This window comes from Bombina bombina, chromosome 3 (genome assembly GCF_027579735.1).
Source record: "Bombina bombina isolate aBomBom1 chromosome 3, aBomBom1.pri, whole genome shotgun sequence".
NCBI lineage: Eukaryota > Metazoa > Chordata > Amphibia > Anura > Bombinatoridae > Bombina > Bombina bombina.
This window is the reverse complement of record NC_069501.1, coordinates 645,466,118-645,490,678: the sequence shown is the minus strand read 5'-3', so window position 1 is coordinate 645,490,678 and position 24,561 is coordinate 645,466,118. Positions and strand designations below refer to the sequence as shown.

The 24,561-nt window shown below is 40.9% G+C and overlaps 1 protein-coding gene across 3 annotated transcripts in view; it reads right to left on the bottom strand.

Annotated features, from left to right (window-relative positions):
• Positions 1-24,561, bottom strand: part of ULK2 (unc-51 like autophagy activating kinase 2) — a 439,206-nt gene that overhangs the window by 204,271 nt on the left and 210,374 nt on the right. For all 3 annotated transcript variants that reach the window (XM_053707357.1, XM_053707358.1, XM_053707359.1), the window contains exons 4-5: positions 11,561-11,593; positions 9,659-9,695 (exon numbers count right to left, since the gene is read on the bottom strand). In XM_053707357.1, coding sequence (XP_053563332.1) covers positions 9,659-9,695; positions 11,561-11,593 — 70 coding nt within the window. The remainder of the gene's footprint in view (positions 1-9,658; positions 9,696-11,560; positions 11,594-24,561) is intronic.

The window sequence follows — 24,561 nt, the reverse complement described above, 5'->3', positions numbered from 1 at the left end:
AGGGCCCCGCTCTTTGGGGGGCCACCCAATGTCAGCGGTGAGGTTATGAGATGGTGCAATGTATATGTTGTATTTAGTTTATGAGAAGTGCTATGGTATCAGGAGGTCTAATATTTTGTGTTATTCTGTATAAAGGTATAACTGAATGTAGGCAAAGGGGTGGCCCATACAAGGGGCAGACATATAGGTAAGGGGAATAAGGGCACTGAGCTTAGGGGCCCCACAAATGCTAAGAATGGCCCTGCAAGCGATAATTATTTGTTAACCACTGTTTTATTTGTTGGAATGGACTTTCTCTGACATTAACTTGGACAATGAGTGCAGGGGTTTGGACACGTTAAGTCCATGTGAATCAGCAGTCGTATAATTTCAGCCCATCAGATTGTAAAAGTTCAGAACAAATTTTAAAGTCTTTGGTTTCACTTTTTCAGACCTAAAAAAAAAAATCAACATGTTCAAATGCTGTTCTTTTATGGATGATAGAAAAAAAAACAAACAAACATTACAACTGACCCTTTAAAATTGATTGTTTAAAAAAATATAGAATGAATTGTAAAATAGGAAAATGTATTAAACGGCCATTTTCACGGATACAGGGCTGCAGGGGTTAAATCTTAACCACCCTACTACCTCACCCCCTCCTGTTTCTCAGCGGATTTGGACTCCTGAGAGCGACCTCGATCTCCCAGATCCGTTTTCTTTATTTTGTAATATGAACTTTGTCAGAGAAGAGCTGATCTCTGATTGGGAAAACCCTTCTAGGCTGGTCGGACTCCTGGAACTACCGGCAGGCTGCACCGCAACAGATACCCGCCTATCCCCTCTTAGGCTGGGGATTAGTAGCCCCTAGGGAGGACAAGAGGTGGGAGAATAGCCGGAGGGGAGCTCCTTTGGGAACTGGGGGTTTTGGACAACCCTACCCCCCTATATTTACCAGTCTGTAACTCCGGTCCCCAGTAACGAATCATGCCACGCGACCGAAAGCTTTCAAATGACACCCTGGAATCACCCCCAGGATCAACCCAGAAACCACCAGCTCCTTGGACTCTGTGGGACTGTGGCTGCTATGGCAGGCGCCAGCCTGCCTGGAGGGGCGGGAATGGCAGGAGATTCGGGAATATTATAAGACCCTTTGTTTGTGTATAAAAGGAGTGTGTGTTTCCTAATAAAATCAGTTCTTGTTTCACCTGAATGCTAGTCTGTCTAGTTATTTGGGTGGGCTCCTGCTATAATCACCCTTTGGCAGACCTACCCAGTTGGGGTAGCCGGGTTACGTCACATTGGTTGGCAGCGGTGGGATGCTTCCATCTACCTGAAATGTCCAAACCACCAACTGAAGACTTCTTCGTATGGAGCAGTATGCTGGACTCTGAAAGGAAATCTAAAACAAGTGGGGGGAGGGGTGCGCTCTACTACAGAGCTGTGAGTGGGACTTTATATTATTTTAGCCTACTTATTAGTAGTATACAATTGGGATATTTCTATTAATTTATATATACTACCCGTGGTAGCTTATAAGGTTGGAAATTGTTACATGTGAATCCTTATATAAGGTGATTGTTATAAATGGTACTACAATATGTTGCAATGTGTTGCAAATAACAATGCTTGATGTGCTGTATGTGCAATAAATACGGTGTTAGTATCGGTATGTGCTTATTATTAAAACTAACAATGTGTGCTTCTTAATTAAAACAAAACAATGTACAATTGACTTATTAATCAGTTTATATAAGTAAATAAAAACAAATAATAACAGATAAAATGGTCATATCATTGCATTAGGATACAACAGCTGGTTCACTAGATTATGAAAAAATGGTGTCGGCATAGACAAAAGTACTGGCATTGGTCAATAGACACTTAAGACAAATGTCCTTAAAAAGATACGATGATTAAGGTTCAGCGTATAATAATCTACGCGTTTCAGCGCTGGATATGCGCCTTTATCAAGACTTGATAAAGGCGCATATCCAGCGCTGAAACGCGTAGATTTTTGACAATCTAGTGTGACCGAATTTGGCTCCAGCAAGCAAATCAAACAGGATCGCTATCGCACCACTCCCCCCTACGACCCGGCTATCCGATTGGACCTCCGAGGACCACGTGACTACTCAACGTAGACGTCAGGGTAGGAAGGATTGACCGGGCAATTTGAAGGTGAGACGCTCACATACTACCATAGCTACACGGCAAAACGCCGAACTGAGACATATCCTGAGTATATTGCAATCCTTCCCATAACCCACGCTAGTACAAGAGGAGGTAAGGGATATCGGTAGTCCGGTAGGGGTGAGCACCATAAGAATATAAGCTACCCTAACAGGAAACAGCTCTTTGGAGCTTTTTTGGATCTTTTACAAATAGTTGTGGCCACAACTTTTAACCTATAACTTTTATATTATATGCTGAACCTTAATCATCGTATCTTTTTAAGGACATTTGTCTTAAGTGTCTATTGACCAATGCCAGTACTTTTGTCTATGCCGACACCATTTTTTCATAATCTAGTGAACCAGCTGTTGTATCCTAATGCAATGATATGACCATTTTATCTGTTATTATTTGTTTTTATTTACTTATATAAACTGATTAATAAGTCAATTGTACATTGTTTTGTTTTAATTAAGAAGCACACATTGTTAGTTTTAATAATAAGCACATACCGATACTAACACCGTATTTATTGCACATACAGCACATCAAGCATTGTTATTTGCAACACATTGCAACATATTGTAGTACCATTTATAACAATCACCTTATATAAGGATTCACATGTAACAATTTCCAACCTTATAAGCTACCACGGGTAGTATATATAAATTAATAGAAATATCCCAATTGTATACTACTAATAAGTAGGCTAAAATAATATAAAGTCCCACTCACAGCTCTGTAGTAGAGCGCACCCCTCCCCCCACTTGTTTTAGATTTCCTTTTCTGATACTGGGAGCATATCAGAATTAGGGGTTGCACAGTTGAGTCCTGCACGTATATCACCACACACCTTAAATAGCACTTGGACTCTGAAAGGAAACATTGAAAGATCTGCTGGAAGCTCGGGGGAAAACTGCCAGCCATAAGTCTAAAGCGGCCATCATCAAGGAACTGATGGAGGGCGATCGGGCCAGCGAGCCAGGTAGTGAGGCCGGTAGCAGCCAGAGCAGCGGATGGCCCAGTAAGGCCTCAACTCCGGATACTACAATGTTGTACCTCAAGAGGGATATCCAGTGGCGGCTGGCCCTCTAAGGGACTAACCCACCTGCAGAGATTATCACGCAGATGGTCATGGAAGCCACCCAGGTATACATGCTGGAACCAGAAGCACTAGAACCGGGTGAAAGAACGCATCCTTGCCCACTGTGGACTCACGTTGGAGGCTCATCGGCTGAAGTTTTGAGGGCTAAAAAGACAAGAGGGGCAGCCGTTCACCGAGTAGACACACCGATTCACCTGGTCCTTGCACTCTTGGTTTGCGGGCTGCTGTATAACTTCCCTGGAAGAGGCTACCCAGCTCATTTTGTTTTTTGCTCATTTTTACAACAACTCCCCAGCAGAGGTCCGGGACTGGGTCAAAGATAAGGGGCCTGCAACAGCCGACCAGGCGGCCATCCTGGCTAATCAATATTGGGATGCCATATGCCAGACCACCCCTGAGCCCCGACCGGTGACCCACTCCTCTCCCACCTCTGCCCACCCTCCGGCGTCTACTCGGTACCCCCAGATTTGGTCGGCGCCTGTCCAGCCCTCTGTCCCCAGCTCATCCCAGGGGTAAAATGAGTGCGGACAGGCAGGCTTCATAAGAAGAGAGTGCCCAGAGTGGAGGCCAAGGAATCCCTCTCCGGCTCAGTGGACCAGCACTCCTGTCAGGAGCTACCAAGCTGCGGCCCAATGCCTGTACACCGAGGACCCCACCAACTACACCGGCTGGGCTGAAGAAGATGGGGTCCTGCTTTAAGTGCACCCTGCAACTGGCAACAATCGCCGACACCATTGCAAGGATGTCTGGATCAATGGGCAGGCGGCCCAGGGACTAAGGGACACTGGAGCTACAGTCAACCTGGTCCAACCCCACCTGGCCCCCGCCTCCAGACATACAGGGAGGATACTTGACTTTGGGGTGGCTGGGAGTGCCATACTAAGGATCCCCACAGCACAAGTGCACCTGGATTGGGGTGTCGGGCCCCGTGCTATAGAAGTAGGGGTCATGAGCCCCTTGCCTGCTGAGGTCTTCCTAGCAAACGACCTCGGCCACTTTGCCTCGGCTTTTGTGGGGGATAAACCCCAGGATGTTGCTGCAGTTACCACCCGCCAGCAAGCCAGACGCCAAGCCACCACATCTGATCTGGGGACCCAGGTGAGACATTCGGCCCTGACTCCTACCTTATCCGGACCCTATATCCTGACTCCTACCTTGCCCCATCTTCAGCTCAAACTCCAACCCTACCTCCTGACCAACACTCCTGGGCGTCCCCCTCCGACTTCGCCCAGGAGACCTTGAGCAACCCAACCCTAGCCCCTTACCGAGACTGAGTAGGTACTGACCCCCAGGGCCCCGGGGAGGAACGTTTCCAGTGCGAGAGATACCCGGAGACAATCCCCCTGGCCAATATCCAAGAGGAGACAGTGGCAGATGCAATGCTCCAGATATTCACCAGGGTAGGCTTCCCCCGGGAAGTGATATCCGACCAGGGAACCCAATTCACTGCAGAGATCACCCGGCAGTTGTGGAGGCTATGCAGGATCAAACCCCTGCACAGTGCTCAATATCATCCCCAAACTAATGGTCTATGTGAGCGGTTTAACGGGACCTTAAAGCAGTTGCTTAGGATGTTCTCATCCACTCACAAGGACTGGGAGTGGTTTCTGCCACACCTCCTCTTTGCATAGAGAGAGGTGCCCCAGGAATCCACCGTTTTCTCCCCATTCAAATTAGTGTATGGCCGGGAGATAAGGCCCCTACACCAGTGAGAGCCCATTGGGAGGTGCCCACAGAAGAGGAAGGACCATCTGTTGTGGAGTACTTCCTCCAACTCAGGGACCGACTGAAGGACCTCGCCATGTTAAAGGCATACCTGGAAAGAACCCAAGAAGTGGTCGCTATCTGTGCTCCGGCAATGGAGTCTTCCCATGCCGGAGCTCCCCAGGCAAAATGAGACCCCCTCAAGGAGTAGCCGACATACCCCTAGACGAGAGGTTAGAGACTGGAAAGAGAAAAGAGCTCCTTTTGGAACTGGGGGTTTTGGACAATCCTACCCCCCTATCTTTACCGGGCTGTAACTCCGGTCCCCAGTAACGAATCACGCCGCTTTTTGTACTGTGGCATCTGGGGACCGAGAGCTTTCAAATTACACTGCTGCCGCCCCCCCAGGAACCCCCCCAAAACCACCACCTCTGTGTCCTAGGACTCTGTGGGACTGTGGTTGCAATGGCAGGAACCAGACTGTCTGGAGGGGTGGGAATGGCAGGAGATTCGGGAGTAATATAAGACCCTTTGTTTGTGTATAAAAGGAGTGTGTTTCCTAATAAAATCAGTTCTTGCTTCACCTGAATGCTAGTCTGTCTAGTTATTTGGGTGGGCTCCTGCTATAATCACTCTTCTACGCTGCATAGCGGCAGGTTCCAGGTGTTAGAAAGACCGTTTGGCGGAGCTACCCAGTCGGGGTAGCCAGGTTCCGTCACAGCCATTATAGTAAAAATATTACATGTTCTAATTCTGTATAGCATTTGTGAATACGTTTGTTGTGTGGGAAGTGTCAAATGCTTTGCTAAAGTCTAGATACACTACATCTACGGCTCCTCCCTGTCAAAGAAATCAATTAGATTAGTCTAACATGATCTTGAAGCTGTGAAACCATGCTGACCTTTGTCTTCTAAGTTGTTTGTCTGAAGGTAAGACTCAAGTCTTTCCTTTAAAAGAGATTCTATTAGTTTACCTGCAATTGAGGTCAAACTGACTGGCCTATAGTTAGCAGAATCTTACTGGAACAACTCCTGTTCAAGGGACAGTCTACTCTAAAATTGTTATTGTTTTAAAATATAGATAATCACTTTATTTACTATTCCCAAGTTTTGCACAACCAACACAGTTATATTAATATACTTTTTACCTTTCTTGATTACCTTGAATCTAAGCCTCTGCAGTTACCCCTGATAAAACAGCCAGCACGGCTGAGAAATGCGTAGCAATTCTGTCAAAGGACAGAGTATATCTGCTCCTATGTTTTTATGATGTTGCAACTTTTAATAAAAAATTTTAACTTTTGAAACTGTTTTAAATAACATTGAATCATCACCTTCCGGCAAGCAGGGAGTCGCTGACTCCACACCTGGTATCAGTGAGCTGGGACACTGGGAGATCCTAGTATGCGCTATTAAAGTGATGTTAAACTATGCCTACCTTGAAAGATCGTTCTTTTATGAACTCCAAAAATAATGTGACTTTAATTCATGATTTTATCAAATTCGCTCTATTAATCAACTTATTTATTATTGAAACTCGTATTTTATTATTTCTATCCTCCTCCCATAACACGGCTGCCATTGATTTACTACGGTCACGTTTTTTTACAACCACTGACAGCTCAGGACAGTCGGCAACACTCCTCTTAGCTAACACGCCCTTCAATACATATACACATGCCCTAACTCTTGTATCGCTGGCTGAGAGTGCTCTAGCTTCTAATTGTGCGCATGCACAACATTTATTTGCGGAGATTGGAAACATTGTACTGAGGATATAAAAAATGGGATTCTCCGTTGTTATTGTCTCTCTATCGATAGCTGAGCTTAGACTTAATACAAAGTATACGATACATTGGATACAATGTATTGCATACATAAATGTAACACATGCGCAGAGCAAGTTAGTTCCCATTGAGATATTAAAGTTTGACATGCCAATGCTCTGACGCGGGGAGGGGTGGTTCTAAACTATGGCCGGGATGAAGATTCTAAACGGAAGTAATGGCAGGAGAGGAGCAAGGAGCGGTAACGCTCTGAAAGTAAAATAATAGTTTATTACATTTATGAATAACGATTATAAATATATAGGTGAATTAAGTTAAGTACTCAAAGATTAATATTTCAATATTTATATAGTAAAAATGTACCATCACTTTAAGCACAATTGGGTGCATCCACGCTTGTGAGTACTCTGTTATATCATTATATATCCATTTGAGTGTAACTGTGCTGCACCAAGAAGGCACCTTCTTCTCATTTGTATCATTTTAAACAAATTTTGGAGTAGATTGTCCCTTTTACAGTGAATGATTAAATAAATCAGCTAATGGAGTAGCTATCACTGATCATAGTTTTCTTATTAACCTTGGATGACTATTATCTGGACCCACCGATTTATTTACTTTTATTTTTTATAAAGCCCTTGAAACAGCTTCCTCTGTAAAAAGAGAAGTACTACTCACATTATCATTTAAAGTAACAACCCTTAACAGAATCTCACTATCTTTACAGTCTGTTGTGAAGACTGAACAAAAGTAATCATTTAGACAGTGTGCTATTTTTTTTTTATCTCCTTCCACTACTCTATCATCCCCAGTCTTTAGTCTTACTATCCCTCCTAAACTAGAAACCGTCCAAAGGAGGGCTACTAAAATGGTACATAGTCTCAAACATAAACCATACAAAGAAAGACTCTATAACCTAAATATGTATAGTTTAGAGGAGAGAATGGAAAGAGGTGACATGATAGAAACCTTCAAACTTATGAAGGGGCTTAATAAAGTAGAAGTCTTAAATTAGAGGGTGGCAGATTCAGGAGAAATGTGAAGAAGCATTTTTTGTTTTAAAGAAAGGGCGGTGGATTCATGGAATAAACTTCCAATAGGAGGTATAAACACAGAGACTGTAAAATAAAATAAAAAATGCCTAGGACATACATAAGGCTATCCAAAGAAAACAGTAACATGTTATATGGGTAGACTTGATGGGTCTTTTGGTTCTTATTGACCGTCAAATTCTAAGGGGCCGATTTATTATGATGAAAGCGGACATTATCCACTATAGCGGATCATGTCAGCCCGACATCGCTAAATGCCGACAGCATACGCTGTCTGCATTTAACATTGCACAAGCATTTCTAGTGAAATTCTTGTGCAATGCAGCCCCCTACAGATTCACAGCCAATCGGCCGCTAGCAGGGGGTATCAATCATCCCGATTGCTGTCCACCGCCTCAGAGTTGGAAGATAAGTTAAGGAGCAGTGGTCTTAAGACCACTGCTTCTTAAAGGGACACCGAACCCAATTTTTTTCTTTTGTAATTCAAATAGAGCATGCAATTTTAAGCAACTTTCTAATTTACTCCTATTATCAATATTTCTTCGTTCTCTTGCTATCTATATTTGAAAAAGAAGGCACCTAAGCTTTTTTTTGGTTCAGTATTCTGGACCGCACTTTTTTATTGCTGGATGAATTTATCCACCAATCGGCAAGAACAACCCAGGTTGTTCACCAAAAATGGGCCGGCATCTAAACTTACATTCTTCCATTTCAAATAAAGATACCAAGAGAATGAAGAAAATTTGATATTAGGAGTAAATTAGTAAGTTGCTTAAAATGCCATGCTCTATCTGAATCACGAAATAAAGAATTTGGGTTCAGTGTCCCTTTAACTTATGTTTCCGGCGAGCCCCAAGTTTCTATGGCATTTAATTTTAAGACTAGAGATTGTTTAATAGTATGTGTCTACCCCCCCCCCACACAAATGGGTTAAACACATAGTAGAAGTACTGCTCAGGATCCACAGAGAACTGCCGGTCCCGTGCAAAAACAGTCACTGATTAAAGGGTCGATAGTCTTAAAATTGCATGCTGCAACAAATTAGAACATGTAATTGTTTTTTTTACTAGACTAGCCCTTTAATACTATAGAATCAATAGTTTTAAATATTAAGTGGCCGATTTATTAAAGTGCGGACGGACACGATACAATGTAGCATATCATATCCGTATGCTGTCGGCATTTATCGATGTGTGGCGATGTTGGCATTTATCATTGCACAAGCAGTTCTGGTGAACTGCTTGTGCAATGTCACCCCCTGCAGATTCGTGGCCAATGGGCCGCTAGCAGGGGATGTCAATCAGCCCGATCGTATTGGATCGAGCAGATTAATGTCCGCAGCCTCAGAGCAGGGGAAACAGGAGCATTAAGCTCCATTCGGAGCTTGATAATTCGGCCCCTAAGTATGTATACCTTTCTCGAGCACATTCTACATAATGCTGTATCAACTCAATGAACTTAAATAAAATACTTAAATATACTACGAAAACTAAAATTAAGGAAGTGCATTGCAACTGAAAAAATATAATTATCAACTGAACAAATATAAATATGTGCTGTAAAGAGAGCACTTTCAGTAAGTGTCATAAAGAATATGCACTGCAACTTTAATAAAAATCATGACAATATGTTATTTCCAAGCATGGCAGCATGACAACAGCTCCAAACAGCCGAGAGCAGAAAACAACAAGCTCCTGTTACCACATTTTTTCTGTCTGTTGCAGGAACTTTTTACAATGCGAGATTTTGCAAAGGAGAGTGTCTCTGGGAAAGCAGAAGAGAACTGCAGACTCAGCGGTTTCAGCAAGCTTTAGAAAGACCACAGTGTGACAGCCAAACCGCAAAACGAATTACCTTGCAAATAATCCGCCAGGTCTCCACCATTACAATACTAAAAAAAAAGAGAGAGAAGTAAATGATCATTATGTATGTAAACATTTTTTTTATATGCAACACTGATGTTCACTGAGACATAAATCAGATGAGATGCTGGCAGGAAAAAGTTCAGTAGGATATTTTGGCAGTTGGAGCCCCACCTATTTACAAATCTTCTAACTGAACTATGATTCACACAGAGGGGCATATGTATCAAGCTCCGTATGGAGCTTGATGCCCCGTGTTTCTGGCGAGCCTGCAGGCTCGCCAGAAACAGCAGTTATGAAGCAGTGGTCGCAAAGACCGCTGCTCCATAACCTGTCCGTCTGCTCTGAGCAGGCGGACAGACATCGCCACAATACAACCCGATCGAGTACGATCGGGTTGATTGACACCCCCCCTGTTGGCGGCCCATTGGCCGCAAGTCTGCAGGGGGCGGCGTTGCACCAGCAGCTCTTGTGAGCTGCTGGTGCAATGCTGAATACGGCAAGCGTATTGCTCGCCGTATTCAGCGAAGTCTGGCGGACCTGATCCGCACTGTCGCAGTGTACAATTTTAAAATATTCTAATGTACTTTTGGATATGAAATGTACTACTTTCTTGTAATATATTTTGTTAAAACTTAGTTCCATTACATGAGAGAATACAGAGATAAAAACAGTACTGGAAGCAAAAAGCATGATATATTGTATATCTAATTTGCATACCTTACCCAGAGTTCTCTGGGACATTGGTAACAATGTATACAGAGTACCTCTGAAGAAAAGCAAATGGGGATACTTGCCTAGATGTGCTAATTGTCTGTACAATAATTCTATGGTTCTTACTTGTATGAAATGGGGGATTTTTATCTTACTCTTTTATCTCCACCATAACTTAAATGAATGACGTCTCCTATCCAAAGGCAGATGCATACTCAGAATTGTGCTCAGTCTCCTTTATTAAACTGTACTTCTAGCTATACATCATAGCTTACCACATAGTTTTACCATAGAGTGACTGAAGCTATTGCATTTTACAGCTCCCTCTACAGGTTATTAGCATAACATTGCAACAAACACTGATAGAATAAAGTTCTCAAGACATGTGCATATTCCTGAGCCTACCTCAGTATCCTCTCAAGGAAAGGAGCAAGTTTTCAACAACGGAGACCAAGACAATTGGAGTAGGTGTAGGTGTAAGTAAAATCAAAATTAAACTCATGACTGATATATAGCATACAATTTTAAACAACTTTTTAATGTGTTTCTGTTATCTAATTTGTTCTGTTCTCTTGGTATCCTTTGTTGAAGAGCATATCTAGGTAGGCTCAGGAGCAGCAACATGTGTTCATTTAGCACATAGTACTGCTCCTTCAACAAATGATACCAAGAGAATTAAGCAAATATTGGTAATAGAAAGTTGGATAAAACTTTATGCTCTATCTCAATCAAGAGAGAACGTTTTGGGCTTCATGCTGTTTAATTGACAAATTCAACATGTTATTAGTTATTGCAATGTATTGCAAGTCTCTATGGTATTCTTGGGGACTAAATGAAAGTGAGTTGCAATCTAATCCTATTAAAAAGTATTGACTATTTTTATTATTACACTATGAGGAAATACTTTGTTATGTTTGATATTTATTCCAGGCCTCTACAATTTAACACAACCTTGTTTCACACTTATTCAAATATTGTTAGAAACTGAAATCAGAATAACACTCAGTCTTACTGGCCTAATGTTTCTTTATACAAAGACAACCAGGCACAGTTTATATGCAGAGGATAGCAACAAAAAAAGTTTTAATTGATCAATAAGCCATGACTGGTGAAGACAAGAAAATAATGTTGTCTATGGATAAATAACATGTTAGTATTGGTAATCAAAAGCAAAACCTACCTCCATAACCAAGAAAACAGAATTGGGCAGTTCCTGGAAGAAACACAAGAAAAAAACACAAATCAATCGTTTAGCAGAATTAATCAATGCCATTTCCAAAACAAACAGTAGCCTAATTATTACAGTGTAGATATTTAGTTCAAACTACTACTTGTTGTAGTATAAGATCATAGGTACATTAAATACCATAAAGTGTTCTGCACAGAAAAATTTGCCAGCCAGGTGGCATTATAAAGTAGCAAGGTGGAGGGGCAGTTTAATATTTTCTAATATTATATAATTTTCTGGCATCCAAAGCACAAATTAATTGCATAATTTAACATAAAATGTATGTAATGATAATTTGTGCACTCAAAATTTAACATTAATATTAGCTAATTTGTGCTTAATACTGACTAAAATTTTAGCTGGGTGGTCAGTAAAATCAGCCGGGTGGTGGGCCTGCTAAAAAGTCCTGGGAAGAACGCTGCCATATTACAAATTAGTCAGCTATGTTAACAGGAAATAAAAGTGAAATAATAAAATGCTTGATGTTAGAACTTTTTATTATTGGACTATTACTTGCATATAACTACAGTATATGCTTAAAGGGACATTAAACACCTTTAGATGGCAATACAGATTGATAAATTGTTGTGCATATATTAAAAAAAACCTCTGCAATATGCTTTCATTATTTATTTTGTCCCCTTTTCCTGTAATTCCATTCTGAAATTGTGTGCTTTTCCGTTCCTATTAGAAATGTAAGTGCAGAACACTGTTTTATTCATCACAGCCATTGGCTGCACACTCTAGTGACCTATTTATAACAGCCCCTTATTGGCCACAGCAGAGAAAGTAACATAAGTTACAACATGGCAGCTACCATTGTTTTATAGACACTAAGGGGCTGAATTATCAAGCGGCGGGCAGACATAATTCGCTATAGCGAATCATGTCCGCCCGACATAGCTAAATGCCGACAACACACGCTGTCGGCATTTAACATGGCACAAGCATTTCGGGTGAAATGCTTGTGTGCAATGCTACCCCCTACACATGCGCTAGCAGGGGGTGTCAATCATCCAGATCGTATCTAATCGGAATGATTGTTGACCGCCACCTCACAGGTGGCGGATGAGTTAAGGAGCAGCGGTCTTTTTGTGAATATTTTACTAAATAGTCTGCTAAATACTGGACTGTCCGGTTGAAAACTTGACAACTGCAACCCTATAAGGACTTTTAGATAGATATTAATTATGATTTTGTTTATGTATATTTCTTTATATATTTGTGTATATTACAATTGGCAATCTAGTTAATTTTACTACACTTCTAGTGTGCATCTCAAATAAAACTAAGGTTGATTTTGTAACTAGAAGCAAATACAAGTAAAATCCGACTTTGAAAATAAAGATTTAACTTAAGTTAACCTAAAACAGACAGCGTTTCATATTGCTAGGTGATTCCCAATGCAAATGGTTACGAGATCATACCTCCCAACATTTAAAAATTCAAAAGAGGGACATCCCTCCCCCCGCGGCAAAATGTTGAAATGTGGTGGGCAGGAGCAGGGGCGGGGCTTAAAAAATCATAAGACCAAAGTAATATAAATAAAATTCTAAATAAAGTCATATCTTTTAATACTCTTAGGCAGCAAATCAAAGACAAGCTCAAACCACTGGTATAGCTATGTGAGCTCTGTATTTAATTAGCCTTTGCAGAGTCAGTGCTAAATATTTTTATCTTAATTGGACATTTAATAATAGATTCTTTAAAACTGCTCTCTGCATTCCTCATTAATATTCTAGATTCTGGCCTTTAAAGTTAGCAAATATGCACAGTAATGCATATTGGAAATGATAGACAGAAAAGAGGGATGAGAAAAGAAAAATGTACAGAAGTAGAAAAAAATGAGAACAAGAGGCCACAACATGGCTCAGCGTGCATAAAAACAAGGAATAGTATTGGTTGTAAGTGTGAGAATGACAGGACATGTATGCACTAATTCAGAACTGGTGGCATGTTATATTTTTTCATGAGTGGACTCGGCACCCATAAGTATGAACATACATCTGCTTACTGTGGAGAGATTATGATAATTCAGCCATTAAACATTGATCATGTATTCTTTCCCTAAAGATACATTACAGTAAATTTGTTGTGTATAACAAAGGGCATTTTAAATTGTGTTACAAGTTCCTCCTTCTAGTAAAAAGGATGTTCTTATGCTGAGAACAAAAAAAAATAAAACAAAAGAAAAAAACATATTGTCTGTCCTATAATACAGCTGTAGGAATGTTGATTTGTTGCTTATCAGCCAGCATGCTCCCATGCCACAGACCACTACCACATAAACATGCCCTTTGCGAACACACCATAATACAGGGGTCGATAAAATCTGTTTAAAATATAGAAGCCAGTAAGAATAATATGTAGGAGCCAGACAGTGGTATTTATATATAGATATATGGAGAATAACCTAAAAATTTAGGAGCCATAATATAATAATAATAATCATCATAATAATAATAATAATACCAGTGGTATGTAATTTTGCTTTGCTATACAAATAAACAATGATAATAATAATAATAATAATAATAACAAAACAGAATAGAAGATTCTATCACAATCTATATTTTTTGAACAGACAACTCAAAATATCATTTTTACCAGTTGTTGTAGATGTAGAAGGGTTTCAAAAGATGGTGCAAATACTGAAAACAGCGAGCAAGACACTGTATTGCCCCTTGCTGAAGCTCTAATAAAGGTAGGCTGGTGCTAAGAATACAAAGAAAGGCCTGAACAAGCAAAAACTGGAACATTAAAGGGACATTATACACTCATTTTTTTCTTTGCATAAATGTTTTGTAGATGATCTATTTATATAGCCCATAAAGTTTTTAAAAAAAATAAATGTATAGTTTTGCTTATTTTTAAATAACATTGCTCTGATTTTCAGACTCCTAACCAAGCCCCAAAGTTTTATGTGAATACCGTCAGCTACCTTCTCCAGCTTGCTCCTGTTTGTGTAAAGGGTCTTTTCATATGCAAAAGAAGGGGGAGGGGGGGGAGTGTCTTATTTACCACTTGCAGTGGGCTTTCCAGCTATCTCTTCAACAGAGCTAAACTGAAAGCTTCTAAGTAAGTTTTTAAACAGTTTTATACTGGATTTTTATATCAGTATCTGTGCATCTTATTCTTTATAGTAGTGTCTATTGCATGCAGTTATATGAAAATGTGTGTATACTGTCCCTTTAAATACTGGTATCCAGGGACTGGCACTCAAATCAATTGTTTTAAAATGTCATCCCAAAACTGCATGGGATCTTCAACAAAGGTAGCACATATAATAATGTCATTACAATGTAGATCCAGTGGCAAATGTTATCAAGGATTTGTGTATCTAGTAGCAGATATAAAAACAGTATCCTAAATAAGCCAGCCTCACACAAGTAAAATTACTGATCTGAAACCTATAGCATATCATCCAAGGGTTGATCAAAATGCTTGTGAGCTTACAGAATTGGTGACATTCAAAGGAAATAGCTTAGTCAAAAAAGACAGAGGATCAGATAGACTTAAAGTGATGGTAAAGTTTAGCTGTTTACTAGCAATCTCTAGGCAGCCTGTCCGTTTTTTAGCTTTATCGCTAAGTTTTTAAAAGTATAATATGTTTATGAAGAAGATATTTTACTATATAAAATCCTGTATTTTACCGGTAGTCGCTCCTCCCATCTGTTACTTCCTGCTCCGATAACTCAGTATACTAGAGGGCAGTCCTACGTGCTGCCTACGTCACCCCTCTATGCTCGCTCCCGTGCCTAATCATTAGCCAGTAATTTCATTAAAGTACAGCAGCTTATAAATATATTAAAACATAAATTAAGTATTATGTTTTAAATGCAGAGAAATACAGTGATGCGATGCGCTCGTCCATATCGTGTACCCGATGTCGCTATAAGGGATTCCCAATTGTGAACACCATTCATGCGTAACACGGGAGCGCGCATGGTGTTTAATAGCGGAAAACAGAGTGATGGCCGCCTAACTGTCTAAATTTCAACAGGAGGATTGAAACATGTGACAAAAAAAATGGGATGAATAAAAGACGCTAAGAATTTTGCTTTTAAACACTTATAACTATGTTTATATATAAAATTATAGAAAACGATGAATGAAAACTATGCTTACCTGATCATTTTCTTTTCTTCAGATGGAAAGAGTCCACAGCTGCATTCATTACTTTTGGGAAATAAGAACCTGGCCACCAGAAGGAGGCAAAGACACCCCAGCCAAAGGCTTAAATACTCCTCCCATTCCCCTCATGCCCCAGTCATTCTGCAAGAAGAAAAATGATCAGGTAAGCATAATTTATGTTTTTCTTCATAAATGGAAAGAGTCCACAGCTGCATTCATTACTTTTGGGAAAACAATACCCAAGCTATAGAGGACACTGAATGCCAAGACGGGAGGGTAAAAGAGGCGGCTCATTCTGAGGGCACCAGGCCTTAAACCACTACCCAACAAAACCCTGCTTCTTCCGAAGCCGAGAACATTTAAAGGAAAAGCCCTAAGGACACTGACAAGCAGATAGTCTGGAAGCCTAGCTAGAGACCGCAAAATAAGACTCAACTGAGCCAACAGTCCTCCAGGAGACACCGTCGCCCAGCGGTCGGCTCCCAAACACGCACCCCTTACTAGCGATGGGAACACCAGCCCAAAACTCCCAAAGGGACAGGGAAAGAAAAAAATCAAAGGAAATCGAAAGGACACCACAAAATTCGGTAAAGGAAGACCCCCTAGAACGAGCCCAGCTCATAAAAACACAAATGGGTCTAAAACAAATAAGGGGAGGCAACGTTTAGACCAGCATAACAAAAGGTCTAGGTCCGGGAATCCGAACAGCGATTTTTACTCTCAACGCTGAGTGGAAGCACCGAAACGACAACTGAAGACATCCTCATGTCGTCAGCACTTAGAATACGGAAGTATTCAACACAAATACGTGTAGCAGACCCAGACGAGGTAAACACCCAAGCTAAGAACACGCAGCCATCATCAGGACGACCTAGAGAGATAATACTTTACTAAGAAGTAAAATGCGGCTAAACAAGATATCAGAGTGTAAAAACTCCAAGACAGAGGCACCCTCTAGGCAATCCCAGCCACCAGACCGACAGATAGAACAGAACAACCCAGATGCCTCTCTCCAAATAGGTTAAACCCTATGTTCCATCCCCTGAATCTAGGAAAATCCTAAACAGGCCTCCTAAGAAAAAGGGCCATTAGAGACAGAGCACCTGCCCACGAGGCACAAGGCCACAGGCTGAATAAGAGAGCACTCTCCAACGCAGATAAACCTGGAAGGAATCCCCTGAAAACTTAGCACACAGAAGGGTGCATTAGCTGCAGCGGTTACCCTATAACCCTTTGCCTACAGAACCGCGAAGCCATCAGGTTACTTCAGCAAACCGTCCAAGGGAAACCGTTCATTGGGCGTAGGCAAAGTCAGTGAGTAGCGGCACTCAGGAAATCTGGCCAACCGTGACCAGATATACTAGCCAGATCAAAGGTCATATCCCAAATTCCCGGAACAAGAGAACCCCGAAACCCGCCCTAGATCCTGAAAAGACAGGTAACAACCCGCAACGGGATCCACAAGGGAAAACGCTGAGCAAAAGCCTCAGCAACCGGAGGAACCAGGGCGATGACAGGTTCGAGTCCCCATTGTTTAAAACAAACAATATCCCGGAATTGAAACACCCCGTCTGACATAGAAAACAGACCCACAGGGAGATATTAATGTAATATCCAGGAGAACGAGAACACCTCGCAAGTCCCGACCCAAGGAAGAGACCACCCCATGCCAAAGTCCAACGCTCCAAGGAGCTAAGGCATCTCGAACCAAGACACTAGAGCCCGTAGGCATTCGACTGCCACAAGCCATCCAAAGCAAGGGAATACCACGAGGATAAGGTCACTCGATCAAAAGCTAGTCTTCACCTCACCAAGGATGTGGAGCGTCCCAAGATCCGGGAAAAATCCCAAGCAGAATCCAAAAGAACTCTCTTGAAGGGAAATTCAGGTCCCCAAAGGAGACCCAACTCACATGGAGGAACGGACAAAATCCAAAGGGTCTCAAGAAGAGAGCAACCCTCTCCCGAAGGGAAACCCAGGGCCCCATAAGGAGACCTAACCAACATGGGGAAGTCCAAAGGTCTCACTGACAAGAGAACCATGGAAGGAACACGTCCAACAGGACAATTCCCAGAGCCTCCGAAAGGCCAAACCGCCTTAAAGCAGCGGTAAGGAGGTAATTGCGATAGTGATCCAAAAAGAAAAACAAAAATCTCCAAATCCTGTGAAAAAAAGAAAAGTCTTGAGAAAGGCCCTATTGGTGGGCCGAAACGCGTTGGCATATATGGTGAGATATATTTCAATTACCTGTAGCTATCTGTAAAACGGTACTACTCTATGTTGTATATTTTATTTTTTTCACAGGATTTGGAGATTTTTCTTTTTGGATCACTATCACAATTTTTCTCACTTGTATCAGCTTGGATTAATCACTTTTGAAATTGCACCACCCCTTACTTTTTTATTTTGATTTTTCAATATATTTTTTTCTCTTTTTTTCTTTTTGTGTTTTTTCACTATTTCCACTTATTTTTTCCAATTTTTTTCTTACGTGGATTTGGATTCAACTTATTTACAATTTTCCACGTTTCTCATCCATCACTTAATATTTAGACTTTGGATTATTTTGTTATTTGCTTATTGACTTTCTTTTACTACACCCAGGAGGGATTTTTGAGACATTGTATCACAGTTACCACGATGAACTATTTCCTTTTTACCATTTTATTCATTTAATCACATCTGTATTGCACTCTATCAATTATTGTATTCTATGAATTATTGTATGTATTTATCATAACCTGCTTATTTTTGTACCTTTGCACACTATAGAGTAGTTTCTATTTTGTTTCAGTGCCTTTTTTCAACCCCACCACTTCTTTTTATTATTTAATATTGGAATTCGTTCTTTTATATTGTGATTTTTTATATTGTAAACTGTTTTTAATATTGGAATTTGTTTTAATTGTATCATGGATCCATGTAATATTGTGTATAATTAATATATTTGTTATTAAACCTTCGAATGTGCTAAGATTATTATATTTTTATAATTAACCCATTTCTGTTACTCAACTGCAGCTTGAGGTTATTTATATTATTACAGCTTACGATTATATTTGCATTATCATTACCTCAGACCTGGCCTTAGATTAGGCGCTCCTATAACTACTTAGTTAATTCTTAGTTTTTCACTTATGGTTAACTAGGGACCCATTTGTTCTAGGAGCTAGAGGTCAATTTCTAGTTAGCGCTGTCGGATATATCCAATCTCTTACAGGGCCATAACAGTCAAGCTGCCTAAATCCATCCTCAGAGGGGAAAAGAATAACAGACAAAACATAGGACTAACATGTCCCTTAACAACTTCAGCAGAAGTAAACAGCGAGAATCAATCCCAGAGATAGTTCCCGAAGAAAACATATAACCAAAATAAAACCCATCCTAATCAGATAAAAGAAAATATAAGGCAGCCAGGTAGGCAAACGCCTAAGAAGAAACAGGCATACCCGCAGGACCAGCCAAACGGAACCCTGATCTTCCAACAAAAACTGGGAAGGATCTCAACAACCGACAATCAGGAGATTATGCCACCCCCACGTCTAATGAGGTGAACCATTCGAAGCAGAATACTGCGGATTCCCGTATCCAATAAGGATAGGTTCCTTTAATAACTCAAAAACTTGTCTGAGTAAAACACGAAGGCGCAGAATTCTGTAACGAAAGGCACAACACTCAGGGACAGCTACACCTGCAGGGAACTGTATAGGCCCACCCAAGGCCGGGAGACCCGGGACAATCGGGCACGAGCACAAATAAACGTCTGGACTTTGCAAACTTATGTTTAATTTTGATGTTATAGTTGATAGTGATGGTAACTTTACCATCACTTTAAGGTTAAACTATGGTGGGAGATGTGCCTGGTCACACTGGTGGGTCAACTAAAGAAGAAAGGAGATAAAAATGCATTTTTCTTTATGGAGGGAGACATTGTGGAGTTAGATGATTTAGCTATTCAATGTGACAATTACAGTTGATTGCAATCATGTGAAGTGGTTAACTTTCTAAAGGAACAACACTCATGTGATTTAGTGGGTCAGTGGGTTCAAATACACTAGAAGCAAAAAAAAAAAAAAAATGCAGGCAAAATGATTGGTATTCTGCAAATTCGTAATAAAACCAACACATTATGCAGAAAAATGTTATGGTATTTTTAGAATTTTTTAAACTTCAAAGTTACTCATAACAATACTAGGAATGCTGTAACTCTATAAGCATCATATCTTCTGGCAGTTAAAACAAATATAATTTTCATAAAGGTTTTCAAGGTCAAAAGAATGGAGTACATAAACAGAGGGATCATACAATTATAAGTGTAAATAGGAACTATATATTTAAAAAAAATTGAGTCAGATGTTCATAGGCAACAGAAAACCCTGAACATAATACAAGACATAACTTATGAGGTCCCTAAAGACATATACAAATCCTCATGTTAAATATCATCTACCTAATGTTGTGTTATTTTACTAAAATTTTACATTGTATTTAAAGAAATTAACCAGAAATCCAGTAATGGGCAAGACTACAAGTGGAGCGTTAAATATTGCTTTTGTGAAAGCCATATTTGCGCTCCACTGAGTAATACCAGAGCATGCTAATGTGCGCTGGTATTACAAATTGACATCAATGCAAATGCAAGCTCGCATTCGCATTGTTGGGAAGTATTGCGCTCACGAGAGAGCGCTTCCATAGACTCCTTTGGGAGCCTCGTTCTGATGCTGTCAGAGACGGCACAGAACCTAAGCACAGCGAAGGGGGCAAGAAGCGCAGCGGTGGCAGCAATATAAAATATATATGTATATGCTTATATACATATATATGTGCGTTAATATCTGTATATACACATATTAACAGATAAATATATATGAACATAAGAATACACACAGTTTCCATAGACTGCAATGTAAAGGCATTTTTCAGTGCCCTTATTTCTTTTTCTTTCTTTTTTTTTTTTAACACCCCACTCCTGCCAACTTTAACCCTGAAATACTGCCTAGTGCAGTTATTTTATTAAAAAAATAAAAATTCTAACATTTTTATATTTTAATAAAATACACTACACTGTATTTTGGGGGGCATTTGTGATTTATATAGCGCTTTTCTCACTGTGAGACTCAAAGCAATTATACCAACATAACACATAAAAGTTAGGAGTTTCTGAAGGTCAGATAAGCAGACTAAATGCCTGATGGAAGAGGTGGGTCTTTAGCTTTTTTTTAAAAGTCCAGAAATTAGGGGCAGCGTGGCCGAACGCTCTGGAGCCTGAGTTTGTCCTTATTCTTGGCACTGAGAGGAGGGATGTGTTGGCTGACCTAAGTGAGCGGGATGGGATGTAGGGTGTCAGGAGCTCTTTCAGGTACTGTGGGCCTTGGTTGTTTAAGGCTTTAAAGGTCAACAGGCCAATTTTAAAATATGTTTGCCATTTAATTGGAAGCCAATGCAGGGAGTGGAGAACAGGTGTTATGTGGCAGGAGCGAGTTTGATTGGTCAGTAGTCTGGCTGCTGCGTTTTGTACCGTCTGAAGGCGATGGAGTTCTTTTTTTTGGGAGGCCCAAGTAAAGTGCATTGCATTAATCTAGTCTAGAGGATACAAATGCATGGATTAATGTTGGCATATCATCCGGTGGAATAAAGTGTTGTATCCTGGCTATGTTTTTCAGATGAAAGTAGGCAAATTTTATTATGGAAGAAATCTGTTTAAAAGTCCAGCGTCAAGCAGCACTCTGAGGTTTCGTACCTTTGCTGAACTAATGAGTTCAGAACCTCCAAGCTCCAGGCCAGTTGGGTGATCGAGGGATATTTTTGATGCCCGGGGTCCCCTCACCAAGAGTAACTCTGTTTTGTCTGGGTTCACTTTGAGACAGCTAGCATTCACCCATTCTATGAGGTCTGTTAAGCAATTGTTTATGCGGCATGCTGGGTCTGTAGTATCTGGAGCAAAGGAGAAGTAGAGTTGTGTGTCATCAGCGTAACAATGATACCTTAGGCCATGTCGGTTAATGATGTCCCTCAGTGGTAGTAAGTAAATTGTGAATAGCATGGGAGACAGGATTGATCCTTATGGAACTCCCCAGGCCAGTTCTGTTGGTGCTGAAAGGATTAAATATGTTCAGGCGTGATAGATGGGCTTCCAGTTGAGTTGCCACTACTTTTTCAATTATTTTCCCCAGAAATGGGAGGTTGGATACTGGTCTGTAATTAGTCATGCAGTCTGGGTCTAATAAAAGTTTCTTTAGGAGTGGTTTTACCACAGCTTCTTTTAGAGGATCTGGGAAGTCTCCTGTTTTTAGTGAACACTGCACTATTTTTGTGAGGGCTGGGGCGAGTGTTTCAATGCATCCAGATATGAGCTGAGTTGGAGCAGGGTCTAAGTCACACGTAGTAGGGAGCAGCTTTTGTATGGTGTTTTTAACTCCTTTTATATCCACATTTGTAAAAGTGGACCATAAACTGGGGCAATCTGGCATTCCATTGTAGTGGTTCTGGTGTGTAACTGTTTGGCCTGCTGTGATAGCGGTTCGGATTGAGGAAATCTTGTCTCTGAAGAAGTTTGCAAATGCTTCACATTTATCCTGAGAAAAGTTGGTGGGGCTAAGCATGCATGCTGGTTTGCAGAGCCCTTCTACTGTGCGAATTTCGCGTGATAGAAATAAAGATTTTTTTCTGAGTTATCTTGGATTGATATTTATTTAGATGTTTGGTAAGAGCGGCTTTATCCTCTGGATCATGTGTTCTGCGCCACTTTCTCTCGAGCTTACGTCCTGTTCTTTTCATTTCCCTGATGAAGCTATCAAACCACGGTGCATTGTTGTGGGTTTTGACAGTGCGTATGCGAGTTGGTGCAATCCTTTGTAGGGTGTCTCATGGTTTTGTTGTAGAGTTGTACTAAAAAGGTGGGGTCTTCGCAGGTGCCCATTAGTTCACTTAGATCCATATGCGATGCTACATCCAGTGGTGTCACCCCTTTTAATGAGCGGTGTTTAACCAGGTTCTGAGGCTGGTGTCTAGTTGATTGTGATACAATGGAGAAGTGAATGGAGTGGTGGTCTGAACAGGTAACAGGGTTTACAGTTACTGGTGACACTTCTAGTCCAGACTGGAACACTAGATCAAGTGTATGACCTTTTCTGTGGGTGGGAGTGGTGACGATTTGTGTAAAGCCAAGTGTACTCATCAAGCTGAGGAGATCCTGCCCAAGCAGGGATAGGGTGTTGTTAATCCAAGTGTTGAAGTCTCCTAATATAAGCCATCTGAGGTGTTCAAAGATTAAGCCAGCCAAAAGGTCTGGGAATTCCTGAAGAAATCTCTTCCCATCTCCTGGGGGTCTGTATATTAGCAGTATTCGGAAACCTCTCTCTATTGAGAGGCTGGCAGCTACACATTCCAAAGATTGGGTTTTGTGGACTGATATTGGTCTGGGATTTAAGGATGATTTCGCACAGATCATAACTCCGCCTCCCTTGCGATCTTGTCTCGGGCGGTGGAACACTGTGTAATTGTCTGGAATAGCTGCCTCTAAAATAGGCCCTGCATTTTCATCTAACCATGATTCTGTGATGCATGCTAATTTGCATGTTTCAATAAGGTCGGCAATAATAGCTGTTTTGTTCTTTATTGATCTGGCATTGCATAGTATTGCTCTGATAGGACAGTCTTGGGATTCTGAGTTTTTGCTCTGTACTTTGGAGACAGTGTGTCTTCTAATGGGGATCACACAAAGAGATTTTCTTGATTTGATAGTGCGTTTTTTGTGGCTTTTAGGATGGATCACTTCAATTGGGCTTGCGGGTGGACAGGTGGTGGGGCAGCTGTGATAGTGTCATATAGAAAACTTTAAATTTTGATTTTCCTCCACGACAGCCCCTGTCGGTCCCTTTGAAAATGCTGAGTGATTTTAGGGTAGCCACTAGTGAGGGACCGCTTTTTGGGGTCTTAGGGAGTGCAGATGTGAGGGCGTATAGGTGGTCATTCCCTCTGCAGTGAAGGGTTTAAAATAGCTTCTAGTTTTTGTAGGGATGCTAGCAGTGGGGGCTGGTTACATTGTGAGGTGTGAGATTTTGCACTTCATGCTGCATTGCAGATAACAGATAAGAAAGCATGCAGGGGTTTTAAAACCAATGTGTTTTAATAAAACAGACTTCATCGATTAGTTTTCTTGTGTTTAGAAATGAAATCTGAGCATTGCTAAATGGATGATAAAATCCAAAACCCAATTCGTGCATGGGTTGACTCTGTTTTCTTTTTTTTTTAGTTTAAGTGTACCTTGTTTGTGGGGTTCAGCTGAATGTATCTCTTTCTGGTAGTAAGATGGTCCGGTGGGAGTATATTTCCATCCATTGAGTATCTCACTTTAGTAATGCCATCTGTTCAATTTTTATGAGGCGTGTCATTGAAATATTTAACATGAAATTTTGATAAAAACATTAACAACAGACTTCCGGTGGGCGGGATTACTGGATGGAAGCAAATGCTGGGAGCTCTGCATGTCTAAGCTGCAAATACCGCTTATTCACCACTTTTCATCGCCATCCAGCCCCCCATGTTATGTGTCTTGCTAGGAGACTCTGCAAAGGTCATTGCTAGCCGACTTTTTAAAAGGGAAGGGCATTACATCGGCCCTAGCCCCCGGGAGCAATTTACGAAACCCTTGTGGTCCGCCATGTTGGCGCATCAGCTCAGCTAAGTCGAGCACTACTACAATTGATTACTTGGCAGATATGGACTTCCTGCCCGCTAACTCTGGAATAATGGAGTCAGAGTGTAATCCTGCTGCGCAGATAATCGCAGTCTTTATGCCAGCATTTAATCGCCTGATC